The 21,569-nt window shown below is 39.7% G+C and overlaps 1 protein-coding gene across 1 annotated transcript in view; it reads right to left on the bottom strand.

The window, feature by feature from the left end:
* The window catches only part of MPDZ (multiple PDZ domain crumbs cell polarity complex component), a 754,223-nt gene that overhangs the window by 36,899 nt on the left and 695,755 nt on the right, over positions 1-21,569 (bottom strand). The window contains exon 48 of the mRNA XM_053699987.1: positions 4,110-4,214. Within this exon, the coding sequence (XP_053555962.1) occupies positions 4,110-4,214 (105 nt within the window). The remainder of the gene's footprint in view (positions 1-4,109; positions 4,215-21,569) is intronic.

Genomic DNA, 21,569 nt, shown 5'->3' on the forward strand with positions numbered 1-21,569 from the left:
GAACAATAAGTAACCAAAACTAGTACCCAAACAAAGCAAGCCTGTTGTCGAGGATACAACATGTCTGAAATAAACCTCAACAGAACAGAGAAAACTAGTACCCAATCAGGACCAGCCTGATGCCCAGGGTACGATAGAACTGTTCAAGGGTTAACTGCAAGCTCTAAACCCTAGCAGGGCTATACTAACTAAACAGACAACAATAGACAAATAAGCTCTGAGGCTTAAACATTGTCTCATAAAACCTTTTTTTTTTTTTTAATAACTTCCGCCGGAAGCAACATCAATTGCGACCATAAAATTGCTAGTATCAAATCACAGAGAAGGAAAAAAAATTTCCGAAAGGAAAAGTCTACAACAGTCTCGAGCTCTGAAAATTCAAGAAATAAAACACATCCTAACCGGATCAAAAAGAAAGTAGGCAGCACCTGTAGGTGAACGCCAAAAGGAATGGTAACACTAACAGGACCAGCCTGTCAGAGACCGGATTCCCTAAGAGCTCAGAACTGGGATTAGATACCAAGAGATGATTAGGAGTCGGATCCATATGCCTCCACTCATCTAGCACTGTTCGCCATCTGATTCAGAAGACTGAGGATTCGCTGATGAGTCAGAATCGGAATCCTCCAATGCCGCCAACACATGCCTCAGCAGTACACGCAGGCACGCCAGTCTAAATCTAAAGGCAAAACTCACCTCTGGCAGGGCATCTGAAGTTCCTGACCCTGAAGGTTGCACCCCTGAAGCCTCAGAGGGAACCGCTTTCCCAGAGGGAAGATCCAAAATAATCGACCCCTCACTTGACTTACCCAGGGTAAAAGGATACGGATGAACTCTTCGCTTGCAATCAGAAAGATGTAAGTGCGCCTACGCCAAAGATATGGCCATGCCAAACCGTGTAGTAACCTCTGGTGGGAATAAACCTTCTTCCGGAGAAGGGGTAACGGTATTTGGAACAACTGCCTGTGTAGGAACAGAATATTCTAGGGGACGCACCTCACGGGACACAGAATCCTCAGAGGCCGACGGCTCAGCGGTCTCTAACCTCCCCCCATTGGGAGAAGAGAGCACTCTATTACGGCATACGGAACATAATTGTTTGGGCTCTAATACCCGAGCCTCACCGCAATCATCGCAGGTAATAGAATCTGAATCCTTCTCAGAGAAATCAGAATCCTCCATAACTTGACTGACTAAATTTTGGACAAAAAATAACTGTCACCTTATACCCCCAATGGCTGGGGCACTCACAACCTCCTATGACCCAGACAAGTAGAGAAAACAGATCCTCTTCACCGACACCGGTCAGGAATATGGAAATGGAGAACGAAAACGTGACCACGCCCGGTCACCAGGGGCAACAAGCAGGCCAAAGGAAAAGCGAACCAATCCATATAAGAATTGTGGAGCTCGAAAACATTTATGTTCCGTAATAGCCATGAGCCCCAACATCACTACACATAAGCAGACAGAATCACATAACAAACATGATTAAAGTCTCCCACTGTTCAATAACCCCCCTTAGGAGATATTAACCCTTGATTTCATAAAGATAAAGGAGTCCCACTGAGACCCTGTCTTCTATCATTACTCCTGAACTCCTGGTGGCCAGGTTCTGTATTTCCCAAACGTAATGAATGCAGCTGTGGACTCTCCCCATTTTAAGAAGAAAATATGGGCTATTTAAATAAAGCACCAAAAGAAGATAAAGGTTGTAATTGACATGCAGTAGCAATTTTGCTGCTAAAGCTGGTAAAAATCATGATAAACCTTGGGGGGATTTCACTAAGAATACATACGTAATACACACAGCTAGACAGCAAGGCTTTCTCACCTCACTCTCTAGCTAGTGTCCTTACAGCCAGACCCTGTCTGTGCAATTATTAATGCATGTCAATTTACACTCTCTAACAAGTCCGATGACTGCAGTCTCTAATTAAGCAGTGAGCAGCTGAGATTCCACATTTTTATGCTGCTTTGGGGGGAGTGTTTGTAATGCTTCACATACACAGACCGCACAGGCTATCTCCAGCATATCTCCAGTTCTATCTGTTTTTCATACCTGATAGCCTGTGCGGTCTGTGTATGTGAAGCATTACAAACACTCCCCCAAAATCAGCATTAAAATGTGGAATCTCAGCCACTCAACTGCAGTCATCGGACTTGTTAGAGAGTGTAAAAGGTGAAGATGAGTTATATCTTCACTGTCTAACCTAAAATATTTTACACTAACAGTCACGCTTGGGTTCTCCTGTTCAATAAAAATGTGGTGAAATATTACCCCCCTCCCCTCCTCAGTGTTTAGGGCGCCGGAAATGAAAAACACACTCACAGCTCTTTGAAATATACATCTTATAAAATGTTAGTAGCGGATCTGCCTACTGAAGGTTTCAGCCGATCCAGCCTCTGTCCTCACTCTGAATATTTCCCAAACAGCTCTGTAAAACATAACAGGATCAAATTTCACAGAGCTGTGAAATATTCAGCTTGTATATACAGAATGCTGTGGAGTAGTCTGGGAGAGAAAGGGTGCGATGTGAGGGGATTGTTATTGACATGCATTAGCAATTACACAGACGAGGCTGGCTGTAATAACACTAGCTAGGGAGTGAGGTGAAAAAGCCTTGCTGTCTAGCTGTGTGTATTACGTACGTATTCTTAGTGAAATCCCTCCAAGGTTTATCATGATTTTTACAAGCTTTAGCAGCAAAATTGCTAATGCATGTCAATTAGATTTTTTTGGGTGTATAATGCCCCTTTAAATATTTCCATGTGATATGTGGGGATTCATTGTATAGCAGGCAACTAGATGCAGAATTTAATGAAAATGATTCACTTCTATCTAGAAATGTATTATAGGAATTTTCTAGCATTGACATTTGTGAAACTATAGATTTTATGAGTTCTTACTGTTTGATAAAATTAACTTTTTTGAACAAATTAGAGCATGTCATTTTAAGACTATAGCGTATAACATTGTTACAAACATTGTTGCAAACACTGCTCACTACTTTTAACTTCCAAAGGTGTTAAACACACAGTAGAAGTGCCGCTGCTGGTCCCAAGCGGAACCTGATACTGATCCATTAAAGGGATACTATACCCAATTTTTTTCTTTCATGATTCAGATAGAGCATGGGATTTTAAGCACCTTTCTAATTTACTCCTATTATCAATTTTTCTTTGTTCTCATGCTATCTTGATTTGAAAAAGCAGTACTGTAAGCTTTAGAGCCAGACCATTTTTTGTTCAGCACATGGGTAGCACTTGCTGATTTGTGGCTAAATGTAGCAAACCAATCAGCAGCTCTACCAAGGTGCTGAACTAAAAAATGGGCCAGCTCCTAACCTTTTATTACTGCTTTTTCAAATCAAGATAACATGAGAACAAAGAAAAATTGATAATAGGAGTAAATTAGAAAGTTGCTTAAAATTGCATGCTCTATCTGAATCTTGAAAGAAAAAATGTGGGGTTAGTATCCCTTTAAGCAGTACTAGTTGCATGACTCAGATGTGCAACTAGCGCTGTTGATTAGATCAGTGAGGGTTTCCGCTCTGAACCAGCAGTGCTCCTCGGCTCTAAAGTAGTTCTATCCCTTTGTGGGGATAAACACACATTAGTGTAGGGTTGATAGTTTAAAAATTATATGCTCTAATTCCTTAGAGCTTATACAGTAATAAAGACATTTATGTTAAAAACACTGCCCAAGACATTACAATCTCCTGGACCTACCTCAATCTGCTCTCATGAAAAGGAAAATAGGGGATACAATGACCTAGAATTAAGCAGTGTTCCAAACCGTAGTCTATATTCTATTCTAGTTGAAAAGCTACACCTCTTTTAGTATAAATAAACTTTACAGTCTATATAAAATTGTGTATATAAATGAATTAATATACTTTTTCAACTGGAATACAATAAACCCCTTGGTGGGATGTTTATTTTTTTCCTGCAAGTTGTATCACCTGTAACCTCAGTGAGAAAAATGAAAAGTTTAAAACGTTTGACATACAAGCTTCTCTATGTAATATTTGCTTAATATAAAAGTAGCTATTATGTATACGGAAGATTCCAATTAGTCAGATCTGATTGAAAGACAAAAGTCAAACCTGTAATTCAATAGTGCCTGCAGCATTTTTCAGGAGACTGACAGCCTGTGAGTGAGTCATTCCTTCAGTTGATGTCCCACATATACTAACAATCCTATCACCAACCTTTATTAAAGAGAAAAAAAAAAGAAGAAAAAAAAGTTGATGTTACAATTTTATTTTACTATGAAAATACAAACCAAGATGATTTGATTTTTTTTTTTAATTTAGAAAGTAAACATTACAGTAAGATAGAAATATTGATCTCTTTTATAGCATTAGTCATTAAATAGAATAATTTACATTTGGTATTTATTAAAAACATATGTGATGGCAAAAGGAGCCTATAAACATACTCTTGGTGTACTTTTGAAACTCATGTAACAACCCTTAGTTGTTTTAACATACCTGTGATATCCCTAATGACTTAAAGTGATTGTAAAGTCAGCCTCCTGTCTAAACATCTGTGTAACAGTTGTCAATAAAAAACCTGACTTTCATTCATCAATTCCCAAGATTTTACATAGTTACCTGTATTTTCATCTTCTTCTAATAATTTTCTCTGCACTCATCCTCCTCCCGGCATTCGCGCTCCTTTACTGTAGTTTTTGATGGACGTCTTCATAGCCAATAACGGCTCTAACCACAGGGGGACCCACCCCTTACCATGACGTAATACGTCCTTATAGCGCATGCGTTCGTTTACGGTGCAAAGCTAATATATTGTAAGCTCGTGCACATTTCGCGCATGCGCAATTGAAGTAAATTTGGCGTCTCAATAGAAATCTATACAGAGTCCTGTCATTTCCTCACAATTGTACCGCTTGGATTAGCGGATATGAAAGGGCTCCGTATATAGGTACTTTATCTTATATATTTTATCGATGAGACCAACTAGGTTCATATTGTGAATGAAATATATATTTTATTAGAAACTGACTTACACTCGATATAGTATTGTTTGTTATTTGCGGGATTAAAGTTTGTTTGTTATTTGCGTGATTAAAGTGTTTGCTTTTAGTAGATCCTGTCCTTCGCCACTCGCAACAGTAGTTTTCATTGAATAGACCCATTCAATGAATACTATGTTGTTAAAAAGCGGAAACAGGAGAAACGCATGCGCAATGGAAAATCTACACGGGAGCGCGCAGTGCCGATACGTAAACAGCGGGTGGGACCACTGTTTACGTAATATGGAGGAGAATTAGCAAACAGTGAGTGGGAGGAGCGGGTAAAGTGAACGATCGGTATTTAGTGTATGAAATTAAAACGAAATGATAACTTTTATTACAAAAATATTGTGGCGGTTTGCTTAATCGGATGATTCTCTACACAACTATATCATCCGAACATGAAAAATTTACATTCACTTTAAAGAGACAGTCTACTCCAGAGTTTTTATTGTTTAAAAAAATAGATAATCCCTTTATTACTCACTCCCCAGTTTTGCATAACCAACACTGTTATATTAATATATTTTTTACCTCTATAATTACATTGTATCTAAGCCACTGCAGACTGCCCCTTATTTCAGTTCTTTTGACAGACTTGCATTTTAGCCAATCAGTGACCTCTCATAAGTAACTCCACGGACATGAGCACAATGTTATCTATAGGGCACACATGAACTATAGCTCTCTAGCTGTGAAAAACTGTCAAATGCATTCAGATAAGAGGGGGCTTTCAAGGGCTTAGAAATTAGCATATCAGTCTAATAAACTAAGAATACCAAGAGAACAATGCAAATTTGATAATAAAAGTAAATTTAAAATTTGTTTTAAATGACATGCCCTATCTTATTCATGAAAGTTTAATTTTGAATAGACTGTCCCTTTAAAGAGACATGAAACCTAAAATTTTTCTTTCATGATTCATATAGAGCTTACAATTTTAAACAACTTTCCAATTTACATTATACTATTTAATTTGCTTTGTTCTTTTGATATGCTTTGTTAAAATGCATACCTAGGTAGGCTTAGGAGCTGGGAGCTAGCTACTGATTGGTGGGAAAATCACGAGTCACTAGAGAGGGAGGGATAAAATAACAGCAAAATCCACTGAGAAATTAAATCCAAAATAATTAAGTTTTCTTTAAAAAATTAAAAAAAACTTAAATCAAAAGGCATTAGAATCCAACTGAGACAACTGCCTGACGAACCTTTCTACCAAAGGCTCTTCCGAGGAAGCAAACACATCAAAATGGTAAAATTTAGTAAAAGTATGCAAAGAAGATCAAGTTGCTGCTTTGCAAATTTGATCAACTGAACCTTCATTCTTAAAAACCCAATAAGTGGCAACTGATCTAGTAGAATGAGCTGTAATTATCTGATGCGGGTACTGCCCCGCCTCCAAATAAGCATTAGTTGATCAAAAGTTTCAACCAAGATGCCAAAGAAATGGCAGAGGCTTTCTAACCATTCCTGGAACCAGAAAAAATAACAAATAGACTAGAAGTCTTTCTGAAATCTTTAGTAGCCTCAACATATTTCAAAGCTCTTACCACATCCAAAGAATGTAGAGACCTTTCAAGAGTATTCTTAGGATTAGGACACAAGGAAGGAACAATAATTTCCCTATTGATGTTGTTAGAATTCACAACTTTAGGTAAAAATTTAAATAAAGTCCGCAAAACAGCTTTATCTTGATGGAAAATCAGATAAGGAGACTCACAAGAGAGAGCACACAATTCTGAACTCTTCTAACAGAAGAGATAGCCAAAAGAAATAATACTTTCCAAGAAAGCAATTTAATGTCCAGAGAATGCATAGGCTCAAAAGGAGGAGGAATAGCAGTCATAGCCTTTTCTATCTATGGCTGCGGCAATATAATCTTTTATATCTATAGGAATATCATGTACATTAGACTGTGAATGTTTACCAGTAGATGTATTTGTACTTATAGAAACATTATCAGCATGAAATAATTTTTCATAACAAGTGCCACATATTTGAGCTGAAGAAGGAAGATCAGCTAATTTACAACATACACACTTAGCTTTGGTAGATTTGTTTTCAGGCAACTTGGTTCCTATGGTAACATCATAGGCAGGATCAGTTTGAGACATCTTGCAAATTGTAACAAAAAAAGAAAAAAATAACATTTAAACAAAATATCTAATTTCCTCAAAATAGCAGTTTCAGGAATGGGAAAAAATGCTTATGAAAAAATACTTATATGCAAAACAATAGCAAACATCATAGCCCTCTGTAACAAATGAAAGCAGAGAGCAAAAGAGGGAGAGACTTAATATAACAAATTTTTTGGCGCCAACAAAGATGACGCAAATGCAGAGAAAAAAACTTTTGGTGCCAAAGTTAACAGGAAATGACACAATTCGCGTCATAACAGGCATGACTTCGCACCAAAAAAATTTGCATCACCAAAGACGCAAGAAATTACGTGACTCTCGTCACAACAAACGCAACATCTGTGGCCAAAAATATTCATGCCGAAAATTACGCAATAAATAGAAGCATTTTGTGTCATCGCGAAAATTTTAAAAAAACAAGACTGAAGTTACAACTAGTTGGAACCCCAGGTAAGAAAACATTTACAAAATGTCTCCCAAAACATAATTTTCCATGCTGAAACTGTTAGACTGGAAAAGAAAAGAAATATAGATCTGACTCATGGCAAATATATGCAATATATATTAAAACTTTAAAATATTAAGTGTCAAACATAGCTGAGAGTGTCTTAAAAAGATATATACTTACCTGAAGACACCCATACATATATAGCAGACAGCCAAACCAGTACTGAAACATATCAGCAGAGGTAATGGTAAAGGAGTATAATGTCGATCTGGGAGGTGGCAGATGAATCCCCACGACCCAATTTACAGAGAGCCTTAGAATAGATTTCCCATAGGTGAAAACATGGTATCATTAGGCAATACTCCCTTCACATCCCTCAGACAAACACTGTACTCTGAGAGGAACTGGGCTTCAAAATGTTCAGAAGCGCCTTTCATACAAGAAATCAAGCACAACTTGCTTCACCATCCTCCAACGAAGGCAATGTTTGTAAAACTGAGGTATAAGTGAGGTGGGAGGTGTATTTATAGTCTTTTGAGGTTTGGGAAACTTTGCCCCCTCCTGGTAGGAATGCATATCCCATACATCACTAGCTCATGGACCCTTGCCACTTACATGAAAGAAATATGTGTGTAATATATGTGTTCAGTAATGTATATGTTGTTATGCATGTGTAAATATGTGTATGAGTATGTTTAAATATGTATTTGTGTGGGTGTAAATGTGTATGTGTGTGTAAATAATGTGTATGAGCGTGTATGTATGTAGAAATTATTTCTCTTGTAAGGTGTATCCAGTCCACGGATCATCCATTACTTGTGGGATATTCTCATTCCCAACAGGAAGTTGCAAGAGGACACCCACAGCAGAGCTGTCTATATTGCTCCTCCCCTCACTGCCATATCCAGTCATTCTCTTGCAACTCTCAACAAGCATGGAGGTAGTAAGAGATAAGTGGTAAAATGTAGCTGTTATTTTGCTTCAATCAAGAGTTTATTATTTTTAAATAGTACCGGAGTTGTGCTATTTTGTTCCAGGCAGGAAAAAAGAAGAATCTGCCTGGGATTTCTATGATCTTAGCAGGTTGTAACTAAGATCCATTGCTGTTCTCACACATGTCTGAAGAGAGAGATAACTTCAGCGGGGGAATGGCGTGCAGGTTATCCTTCTATGAGGTATGTGCAGTTAATATTTTTCTAGAAGATGTGAAGGCTAGAAAATGCTGATACCAAATTTATGTAAGGTAAGCCTGAATACAGTGATTTAATAGCGACTGGTATCATGCTTACTTTCTGAGGTAAAACTCTTTTATATTTACAATATAAAACGTTTGCTGGCATGTTTAAACGTTTTTATATATACTTTGGTGATAAAACTTTATTGGGGCCTAGTTTTTTCCACATGGCTGGCATAAATTTGCCTAGAAACAGTTTCCTGAGGCTTTCTACTGTGTTACTATGAGTGGGAGGGGCCTAGTTTAGTGCTTTTTTGTGCATTAACTATTACAGACTGAGACATCCAGGAGTTCCCTGAATGCTATAGGACATCTCTAAAGGGCTCTTAGGCTTCCAAAATCGTTTGTTGGGGAAGGTAGGCTCCACAGCAAGGCTGTGGCAGTTTGGTGTGACTGTTAAAAAACGTCTATATCGTTTTTTTGATCCGGTTTTTAAACTAAGGGGTTAATCATCCATTTGCAAGTGGGTGCAATGCTCTGTTAGATTATTATACACACTGTAAAAATTTCGTTAGATTTACTGCCTTTTTTCACTGTTTTTCAAATTCTGACAAAATTTGTTTCTCTTAAAGGCACAGTACCGTTTTTTATATTTGCTTGTTAACTTGATTTAAAGTGTTTTCCAAGCTTGCTAGTCTCATTGCTAGTCTGTATAAACATGTCTGACATAGAGGAAACTCCTTGTTCATTATGTTTAAAAGCCATGGTGGAACCCCCTCTTAGAATGTGTACCAAATGTACTGATTTCACTTTAAGCAATAAAGATCATATTCTGTCTTTAAAAAATTTATCACCAGAGGAATCTGACGAGGGGGAAGTTATGCCGACTAACTCTCCCCACGTGTCAGATCCTTTGACTCCCGCTCAAGGGACTCACGCTCAAATGGCGCCAAGTACATCCAGGGCGCCCATAGCGTTTACTTTACAAGACATGGCGGCAGTCATGGATAATACGCTGTCAGCGGTATTAGCCAGACTACCTGTATTTAGAGGAAAGCGAGATAGCTCTGGAGTTAGACAAATTACAGAGCATACTGACGCTTTAAGAACTATGTCTGATACTGCCTCACAATATGCAGAAGCTGAAGAGAGCTTCTTTCTGTGGGTGATATTTCTGACTCAGGGAATATGATGCAACCTGATTCTGATATTTCTACATTTAAATTTAAGCTTGAACACCTCCGCGTGTTACTCAGGGAGGTTTTAGCTGCTCTGAATGACTGTGATACAATTGCAGTGCCAGAGAAATTGTGTAGACTGGATAAATACTATGCAGTGCCGGTGCGTACTGATGTTTTTCCAATACCTAAAAGGTTTACAGAAATTATTACTAAGGAATGGGATAGACCAGGTGTGCCGTTCTCTCCCCCTTCTGTTTTTAGAAAAAATGTTTCCAATAGACGCCACCACACGGGACTTATGGCAGACAGTTCCTAAGGTGGAGGGAGCAGTTTCTACTCTAGCAAAGCATACTACTATCCCTGTCGAGGACAGTTGTGCTTTCTTAGATCCAATGGATAAAAAGTTAGAGGGTTACCTTAAGAAAATGTTTATTCAACAAAGTTTTATCCTACAGCCCCTTGCATGCATTGCGCCTGTCACTGCTGCTGCGGCGTTCTGGTTTGAGTCTCTGGAAGAGGCTTTACAGGTAGAGACTCCATTGGATTAAATACTTGACAAGCTTAGAGCACTTAAGTTAGCCAATTCTTTTGTTTCTGATGCCATTGTTCATTTGACTAAACTAACGGCTAAGAATTCTGGTTTTGCTATCCAGGCGCGCAGAGCGCTATGGCTTAAATCATAGTCAGCTGACGTTACTTCAAAATCGAAGCTGCTTAACATTCCCTTCAAGGGGCCTGGTTTGAAGGAGATTATTGCTGATATCACTGGAGGAAAAGGTCATGCCCTTCCTCAGAATAGGTCCAAACCAAGGGCCAAAAAGTCTAATTTTCGTGCCTTTCGAAACTTCAAGGCAAGTGCGGCATCAACTTCCTCTAATGCAAAACAAGAGGGAACAAGACGGTCTGGAGACCTAACCAGACCTGGAACAAGGGTAAGCAGGCCAAAAAGCCTGCTGCTGCCTCTAAGACAGCATGAAGGAACGGCCCCCTATCCGGTAACGGATCTAGTAGGGGGCAGACTTTCGCTCTTCGCCCAGGCGTGGGCAAGAGATGTCCAGGATCCCGGGGCGTTGGAAATTATATCCCAGGGATATCTTCTGGACTTCAAGGCTTCCCCCCCAAAAGGGAGATTTCACATTTCTCAATTATCTGCAAACCAGATAAAGAGAGAGGCATTCTTACAATGTGTAAAAGACCTACTAGTTATGGGAGTGATCCATCCAGTCCCAAAGGAGGAACAGGGACAGGGATTTTACTCAAATCTGTTTGTGGTTCCCAAAAAAGAGGGAACCTTCAGACCAATTTTGGATCTAAAGATCTTAAACAAATTCCTCAGAGTTCCATCATTCAAGATGGAGACTATTCGTACCATCCTACCTATGATCCAGGAGGGTCAATACATGACTACAGTGGATTTAAAGGATGCTTATCTGCACATTCCGATACACAAAGATCATCATCGGTTTCTCAGGTTTGCCTTCCAAGACAGGCACTACCAGTTTGTAGCTCTTCCCTTTGGGTTAGCTACAGCCCCAAGAATTTTTACGAAGGTTCTGGGGTCGCTTCTGGTGGTCCTAAGGCCACGGGGCATAGCAGTGGCCCCTTATTTAGACGACATCCTGATTCAGGCATCAAACTTCCAAATTGCCAAGTCTCATACGGACATAGTGTTGGCATTTCTGAGGTCGCATGGGTGGAAGGTGAACGAGAAAAAGAGTTCTCTATCCCCCCTCACAAGAGTTTCCTTCCTAGGGACTCTGATAGATTCTGTAGAAATGAAAATTTACCTGACGGAGTCCAGGTTATCAAAACTTCTAAATTCCTGCTGTGTTCTTTATTCCATTCCTCGCCCTTCGGTGGCTCAGTGCATGGAAGTAATCGGCTTAATGGTAGCGGCAATGGACATAGTGCCGTTTGCACGCCTACATCTCAGACCGCTGCAACTATGCATGCTCAGTCAGTGGAATGGGGATTACACAGATTTGTCCCCTTTACTGAATCTGGACCAAGAGACCAGGGATTCTCTTCTCTGGTGGCTATCTCGGGTCCATCTGTCCAAAGGTACGAACTTTCGCAGGCCAGATTGGACAATTGTAACAACAGATGCCAGCCTTCTAGGTTGGGGTGCAGTCTGGAACTCTCTGAAGGCTTAGGGACCGTGGACTCAGGAGGAGTCACTCCTTCCAATAAACATTCTGGAACTAAGAGCGATATTCAATGCTCTTCAGGCTTGGCCTCATCTAGCGACAAATGAGGTTCATCAGATTTCAGTCGGACAACATCACGACTGTGGCTTACACCAACCATCAAGGGGGAACAAGGAGTTCCCTAGCGATGTTAGAAGTCTCAAAGATAATTCGCTGGGCAGAGATTCACTCTTGCCACCTATCAGCTATCCATATTCCAGGTGTAGAGAACTGGGATGTGGATTTTCTAGGTCGACACACTTTTCATCCAGGGGAGTGGGAACTCCATCCGGAGGTGTTTGCACAATTGGTTCTTCGTTGGGGCGAACCAGAACTGGATCTCATGGTGTTTCGCCAGAACGCCAAGCTTCCTTGTTAAGGATCCAGGTCCAGGGACCCCAAGGCAACGCTGATAGATGCTCTAGCAGCGCCTTGGTCCTTCAACCTGGCTTATGTATTTCCACCGTTTCCTCTGCTCCCTCGTCTGATTGCCAAAATCAAGCAGGAGAGAGCATCGGTGATCTTGATAGCGCCTGCGTGACCACGCAGGACTTGGTATGCAGATCTGGTGGACATGTTATCCTTTCCACCATGGACTCTGCCGCTGAGACAGGACCTTCTACTTCAAGGTCCTTTCAACCATCCAAATCTAATTTCTCTGAGGCTGACTGCCTGGAGATTGAACGCTTGATTTTATCAAAGCATGGTTTCTCCGAGTCAGTCATTGATACCTTAATTCAGGCACGGAAGCTCGTCACCAGGAAAATCGATCATAAAATATGGCGTAAATATCTTTATTGGTGTGAATCTAAGGGCTACTCATGGAGTAAGGTCAGGATTCCCAGGATATTATCTTTTCTCCAAGAAGGATTGGAGAAAGGATTGTCAGCTAGTTCCTTAAAGGGACAGATTTCTGCGCTATCTATTCTTTTGCACAAGCGCCTGGCGGATGTCCCAGACGTTCAGGCATTTTGTCAGGCTTTAGTTAGAATCAACCCTGTGTTTAATCCTGTTGCTCCACCTTGGAGCTTAAATTTGGTTCTTAAAGTTCTTCAGGGGGTTCCGTTTGAACCTCTTCATTCCATAGATATCAAACTTTTATCTTGGAAAGTTCTTTTTTTGGTAGCTATTTCCTCGGCTCGTAGAGTTTCCGAGTTATCTGCCTTACAATGTGATTCTCCTTATCTGATCTTCCATGCAGATAAGGTAGTTCTGCGTACCAAACCTGGGTTTTTACCTAAGGTGGTATCTAATAAGAATATCAATCAAGAGATTGTTGTTCCGTCTTTGTGTCCTAATCCTTCTTCAAAGAAGGAGCGTCTATTACACAATCTGGACGTGGTTCGTGCTTTAAAGTTTTACTTACAAGCTACTAAAGATTTTCGTCAAACATCTGCTTTGTTTGTTGTCTACTCTGGACAGAGGAGAGGTCAAAAGTCTTCGGCAACCTCTCTTTCTTTTTGGCTAAGAAGCATAATCCGCTTAGCCTATGAGACTGCTGGCCAGCAGCCTCCAGAAAGGATTACAGCTCATTCTACTAGAGCTGTGGCTTCCACATGGGCCTTTAAAAATGAGGCTTCTGTTGAACAGATTTGCAAGGCGGCGACTTGATCTTCGCTTCATACTTTTTCAAAATTCTACAAATTTGATACTTTTGCTTCTTCGGACGCTATTTTTGGGAGAAAGGTTTTACAGGCAGTGGAACCTTCCGTTTAAGTACCTGCCTTGTCCCTCCCTTCATCCGTGTACTTTAGCTTTGGTATTGGTATCCCACAAGTAATGGATGATCCGTGGACTGGATACACCTTACAAGAGAAAACATAATTTATGCTTACCTGATAAATTTATTTCTCTTGTGGTGTATCCAGTCCACGGCCCGCCCTGTCATTTTAAGGCAGGTATTTTTTAATTTTAAACTACAGTCACCACTGCACCCTGTGGTTTCTCCTTTCTCTGCTTGTTTTCAGTCGAATGACTGGATATGGCAGTGAGGGGAGGAGCTATATAGACAGCTCTGCTGTGGGTGTCCTCTTGCAACTTCCTGTTGGGAATGAGAATATCCCACAAGTAATGGATGATTCGTGGACTGGATACACCACAAGAGAAATAAATTTATCAGGTAAGCATAAATTATGTTTTTGTGAATCAGGACAAGCAGATTGGGCTCCCGCTTTAGTCCCTTGGACAAGTTTTTTTGTTTTTTTTTATTTCCACACCCCTCAGCAATGCACTACTGGGAGCTAGCTAGACACATTTGGTGAGTCAATGACAAGCAGCAAATATGTGTAACCACTAATCACTCACTAGCTTTTTTCTTGAGCATGTTCAGGAATACTTTTTTACACCAAGACAATTTAAATTTAATAATATGACATGCTCTACGGAAGTATAGGCACTTTTGACATTGTCTTTTTTTACTAGGTAAAATACACAAATGTGTCATACATTTTACCGTTTTATTTATTACACACATATGATATATACAATATAAGTTACAAATAGGGCACACAATTGCCCTATGCAAAACACAAATGTAATGTTCACATATTGATAAAAAAGAAGAAAAGGTGGCACTAGCACTACACCAATATTAGGAACAGGGTGCTCTGTCTGGTTTGATGAGTATATATACCTTATGAGCTAGAGTGCTGGTGCACAAAATCAATTTGCAAGTATAGTCTAAATCACTGAAGGGATTGAGACTAAAAAAAGTGCACTTTTATAGCACTTCTAATGCCCCTAATTGGTAAAGTTACAGACTATGTAGATTAGACCAAAAGGGTCAAATTAAAATTAAAACATAACTTTTATTACTCCAAAAATTTAATAAAATCACTGTGTGAATGTGTGCAATTTAAAAACACGTAGAAGCTCGAATAAATGATTCTTCTGGTTTGTCAAACTACCTTGTTGAGTAAGACTATGTAACATAAATAAACATCCACATGTATAGTGTGGGTAATATGGTTATTTGTTACTGATAGTCCAGTAAAAAATGAGCGGATTGTACTCTTACACTTATATTGGAGTATTATCTCTTAGTGTATCAAATCACAAAAGAGCATAGAGGTTAACTACTTTGGCTACTATCAGAGTGAATATGTATATGGATAGAATACGTTATTATAATGACGCTTATCCTGTGATAGTGTCTTATTGTATATATGGCAGATATCTGCTGCTAATATTTGATATACAGGTTGGCATCCATTAGTTAAGATTGTCAGAAAGGAGGACTGTTATGTCTTTGGTTTTTGATTGCCAGTTATGTATCTGTATAGTAAGACAGAGTCAACATTCAAAGACTGTCCTAAGTTTTAATGTACACACTGGGGCGGTGTGTTGAGTCAAAACTGATAAATAGCTTCGGACTTGTGATCAAATAGATTGTGAATTTGGGGATAATTATAAAGCTACATTAATATAGTGCAGTATCAGGACTTTAGTGGTAATAATTGTGTTATTGTTTTCTTCTCATGAGTTAGAGCTATTACACATTATACCTGGAATTATATCAACTTGAATATTACTATGTGCTATATTAAGTGAATGTGCACATTCACATTAGTATTACTGAGTTAGAAGTAGTCAACAATACAACTCAGATTAAAGGTCCCAAATGTTGCAGGATTACTAAAAAAGTGGTTGCTATATACTGTTATCTTGATAGCTACCACAAGCCCAATTGTAGCGAGAATACCTTGTTGTATTTGAAAGGTACTGTATAAATATGACCAGCTTATGTAATATCTACTGGTCTTATATAGATCTCAATATACTTGTGTGTACATTAAACTTATCTTGGTTCATATACAGACTTTCTCTAGGTAAATATATTAAATTTACAAGTTCTGTGAATTAGTTTCAATGTTACGCATTAACCATCTATTGCTCAGAGTAAAGGTTGGAGATCCAAAGCGTTAAGGGGTAAATAAAAAAGATGCTATGTATCAAACTGTACATAAGGCTGTAAAAAGTCTGATTGTAATGAAGATGTCTTTATGTAATTTAGAAATTAAATTTGCAAATTAAATGTACTAACCTAGAGAAAGCCTCTATATGAACCATATATATCTATATATTTACATAATATAATTTCTAAATTACATAAAGACATCTTCATTACAATCAGACTAATTCACAGAACTTGTAAATTTAATATATTTACCTAGAGAAAGTCTGTATATGAACCAAGATAAGTTTAATGTACACACAAGTATATTGAGATCTATATAAGACCAGTAGATATTACATAAGCTGGTCATATTTATACAGTACCTTTCAAATACAACAAGGTATTCTCGCTACAATTGGGCTTGTGGTAGCTATCAAGATAACAGTATATAGCAACCACTTTTTTAGTAATCCTGCAACATTTGGGACCTTTAATCTGAGTTGTATTGTTGACTACTTCTAACTCAGTAATACTAATGTGAATGTGCACATTCACTTAATATAGCACATAGTAATATTCAAGTTGATATAATTCCAGGTATAATGTGTAATAGCTCTAACTCATGAGAAGAAAACAATAACACAATTATTACCACTAAAGTCCTGATACTGCACTATATTAATGTAGCTTTATAATTATCCCCAAATTCACAATCTATTTGATCACAAGTCCGAAGCTATTTATCAGTTTTGACTCAACACACCGCCCCAGTGTGTACATTAAAACTTAGGACAGTGTTTGAATGTTGACTCCGTCTTACTATACAGATACATAACTGGCAATCAAAAACCAAAGACATAACAGTCCTCCTTTCTGACAATCTTAAAGGGACACTGTACCCAAAATTTTTCTTTCGTGATTCAGATTGAGCATGAAATTTTAAGCAACTTTCTAATTTACTCCTATTATCAAATTTTCTTCATTCTCTTAATATCTTTATTTGAAATGCAAGAATGTAAGTTTAGATGCCGGCCCATTTTTGGTGAACAACCTGGGTTGTCCTTGCTGATTGGTGGATAAATTCATCCACCAATAAAAAAGTGCTGTCCAGAGTACTTAAACCAAAAAAAGCTTAGATGCCTTCTTTTTCAAATAATAATAGCATGAGAACAAAAAAAAAAATTGATAATAGGAGTAAATTAGAAAGTTGCTTAAAATTGCATGCTTTTTCTGAATTACAAAGGAAAAAAAAATGGGTTCAGTGTCCCTTTAACTAATGGATGCCAACCTGTATATCAAATATTAGCAGCAGATATCTGCCATATATACAATAAGACACTATCACAGGATAAGCGTCATTATAATAACGTATTCTATCCATATACATATTCACTCTGATAGTAGCCAAAGTAGTTATCCTCTATGCTCTTTTGTGATTTGATACACTAAGAGATAATACTCCAATATAAGTGTAAGAGTACAATCCGCTCATTTTTTACTGGACTATCAGTAACAAATAACCATATTACCCACACTATACACGTGGATGTTTATTTATGTTACATAGTCTTACTCAACAAGGTAGTTTGACAAACCAGAAGAATCATTTATTCGAGCTTCTACGTGTTTTTAAATTGCACACATTCACACAGTGATTTTATTAAATTTTTGGAGTAATAAAAGTTATGTTTTAATTTTAATTTGACCCTTTTGGTCTAATCTACATAGTCTGTAACTTTACCAATTAGGGGCATTAGAAGTGCTATAAAAACAAAATTTATGCTTACCTGATAAATTCATTTCTCCTGTAGTGTGGTCAGTCCACGGGTCATCATTACTTCTGGGATATTATCTCCTCCCCTACAGGAAGTGCAAGAGGATTCACCCAGCAGAGCTGCTATATAGCTCCTCCCCCCTACGTCACCTCCAGTTATTCGACCAAAGGACCAACGAGAAAGGAGAAGCCGAAGGGTGTAGTGGTGACTGGAGTATAATCCAAAAAAATTCTTAGCCTGCCATAAAAAACAGGGCGGGCCGTGGACTGACCACACTACAGGAGAAATGAATTTATCAGGTAAGCATAAATTTTGTTTTCTCCTGTTAAGTGTGGTCAGTCCACGGGTCATCATTACTTCTGGGATACCAATACCAAAGCAAAAGTACACGGATGACGGGAGGGACAGGCAGGCTCCTTATACGGAGGGAACCACTGCCTGAAGAACCTTTCTCCCAAAAACAGCCTCCGAAGAAGCAAAAGTGTCAAATTTGTAAAATTTGGAAAAAGTATGAAGAGAAGACCAAGTTGCAGCCTTGCAAATCTGTTCAACAGAAGCCTCATTCTTAAAGGCCCAAGTGGAAGCCACAGCTCTAGTAGAATGAGCTGTAATCCTTTCAGGAGGCTGCTGTCCAGCAGTCTCATAGGCTAGTCGTATTATGCTACGAAGCCAAAAAGAGAGAGAGGTAGCCGAAGCTTTTTGACCTCTCCTCTGACCAGAATAAACGACAAACAGGGAAGACGTTTGACGAAAATCCTTAGTTGCCTGTAGATAAAATTTCAGGGCACGGACTACATCTAGATTGTGTAGCAGACGTTCCTTCTTCGAGGAAGGATTAGGACACAAAGATGGAACAACAATCTCTTGATTGATATTCCTGTTAGTGACCACCTTAGGTAGGAACCCAGGGTTAGTACGCAGAACTACCTTGTCTGAATGAAAAATCAGATAAGGAGAATCACAATGTAAAGCAGATAACTCAGAAACTCTTCGAGCCGAGGAAATAGCCATTAAAAACAGAACTTTCCAAGATAACAACTTGATATCAATGGAATGAAGGGGTTCAAACGGAACACCCTGTAAAACATTAAGAACTAAGTTCAAACTCCATGGCGGAGCAACAGTTTTAAACACAGGCTTGATCCTAGCTAAAGCCTGACAAAAAGCTTGAACGTCCGGAACTTCTGACAGACGTTTGTGTAAGAGAATGGACAGAGCTGAAATCTGTCCCTTTAAAGAACTAGCAGATAACCCCTTTTCTAAACCTTCTTGTAGAAAAGACAATATCCTTGGAATCCTAACCTTACTCCATGAGTAACTCTTGGATTCGCACCAATATAAGTATTTACGCCATATTTTATGGTAAATCCTTCTGGTAACAGGCTTCCTAGCCTGTATTAGGGTATCAATAACTGGCTCAGAAAAACCACGTTTTGATAAAATCAAGCGTTCAATTTCCAAGCAGTCAGCTTCAGAGAAGTTAGATTTTGATGTTTGAATGGACCCTGGATCAGAAGGTCCTGTTTCAGAGGTAGAGACCAAGGCGGACAGGATGACATGTCCACTAGATCTGCATACCAAGTCCTGCGTGGCCATGCAGGTGCTATTAGAATCACTGATGCTCTCTCCTGTTTGATTCTGGCAATCAATCGAGGAAGCATCGGGAAGGGTGGAAACACATAAGCCATCCCGAAGGTCCAAGGTGCTGTCAAAGCATCTATCAGAACCGCTCCCGGATCCCTGGATCTGGACCCGTAGCGAGGAAGCTTGGCGTTCTGACGAGACGCCATGAGATCTATCTCTGGTTTGCCCCAACGTCGAAGTATCTGGGCAAAGACCTCCGGATGAAGTTCCCACTCCCCCGGATGAAAAGTCTGACGACTTAAGAAATCCGCCTCCCAGTTCTCCACTCCCGGGATGTGGATTGCAGACAGGTGGCAAGAGTGAGACTCTGCCCAGCGAATTATCTTTGATACTTCCATCATTGCTAGGGAGCTTCTTGTCCCTCCCTGATGGTTGATGTAAGCTACAGTCGTGATGTTGTCCGACTGAAACCTGATGAACCCCTGAGTTGTTAACTGGGGCCAAGCCAGAAGGGCATTGAGAACTGCTCTCAATTCCAGAATGTTTATTGGAAGGAGACTCTCCTCCTGATTCCATAGTCCCTGAGCCTTCAGAGAATTCCAGACAGCACCCCAACCTAGAAGGCTGGCGTCTGTTGTTACAATTGTCCAGTCTGGCCTGCTGAATGGCATGCCCCTGGACAGGTGTGGCCGATAAAGCCACCATAGAAGAGAATTTCTGGTCTCTTGATTCAGATTCAGAGTGGGGGACAAATCTGAGTAATCCCCATTCCACTGACTTAGCATGCACAATTGCAGCGGTCTGAGATGTAGGCGTGCAAAAGGTACTATGTCCATTGCCGCTACCATTAAGCCGATCACCTCCATGCATTGAGCTACTGACGGGTGTTGAATGGAATGAAGGACCCGGCATGCATTTTGAAGCTTTGTTAACCTGTCTTCTGTCAGGTAAATCTTCATTTCTACAGAATCTATCAGAGTCCCCAAGAAGGGAACTCTTGTGAGTGGAAAGAGAGAACTCTTCTTTTCGTTCACCTTCCATCCATGCGACCTTAGAAATGCCAGTACTAACTCTGTATGAGACTTGGCAGTTTGAAAGCTTGAAGCTTGTATCAGAATGTCGTCTAGGTACGGAGCTACCGAAATTTCTCGCGGTCTTAGTACCGCCAGAAGAGTACCCAGAACCTTTGTGAAGATTCTTGGAGCTGTAGCCAGTCCGAATGGAAGAGCTACAAACTGGTAATGCCTGTCTAGAAAGGCAAACCTTAGATACCGGTAATGATTTCTGTGAATCGGCATGTGAAGGTAAGCATCCTTTAAATCCACTGTGGTCATGTACTGACCCTCTTGGATCATGGGCAAAATTGTTCGAATCATTTCCATCTTGAACGATGGAACTCTTAGGAATTTGTTTAGGATCTTTAAATCCAAGATTGGCCTGAAAGTTCCCTCTTTTTTGGGAACTACAAACAGATTTGAGTAAAACCCTTGTCCTTGTTCCGACCGCGGAACTGGATGGATCACTCCCATTAATAAAAGATCTTGTACGCAGCGTAGGAACGCTTCTTTCTTTATTTGGTTTGTTGACAACCTTGACAGATGAAATCTCCCTCTTGGGGGAGAGGTTTTGAAGTCCAGAAGGTATCCCTGAGATATGATCTCTAACGCCCAGGGATCCTGAACATCTCTTGCCCAAGCCTGGGCGAAGAGAGAAAGTCTGCCCCCTACTAGATCCGGTCCCGGATCGGGGGCCCTCGATTCATGCTGTCTTAGGGGCAGCAGCAGGTTTCCTGGCCTGCTTGCCCTTGTTCCAGGACTGGTTAGGTTTCCAGCCTTGTCTGTAGCGAGCAACAGCTCCTTCCTGTTTTGGTGCAGAGGAAGTTGATGCAGTTCCTGCTTTGAAATTACGAAAGGAACGAAAATTAGACTGTCTAGCCCTAGGTTTGTCTTTGTCCTGAGGCAGGGCATGGCCTTTACCTCCTGTAATGTCAGCGATAATCTCTTTCAACCCGGGCCCAAATAAGGTCTGCCCTTTGAAAGGTATATTAAGCAATTTAGATTTAGAAGTAACATCAGCTGACCAGGATTTTAGCCACAGTGCTCTGCGTGCCTGAATGGCAAATCCGGAATTCTTAGCCGTAAGTTTAGTTA

This window comes from Bombina bombina, chromosome 2, assembly GCF_027579735.1.
Source record: "Bombina bombina isolate aBomBom1 chromosome 2, aBomBom1.pri, whole genome shotgun sequence".
Classification (NCBI taxonomy): Eukaryota; Metazoa; Chordata; class Amphibia; order Anura; family Bombinatoridae; genus Bombina; species Bombina bombina.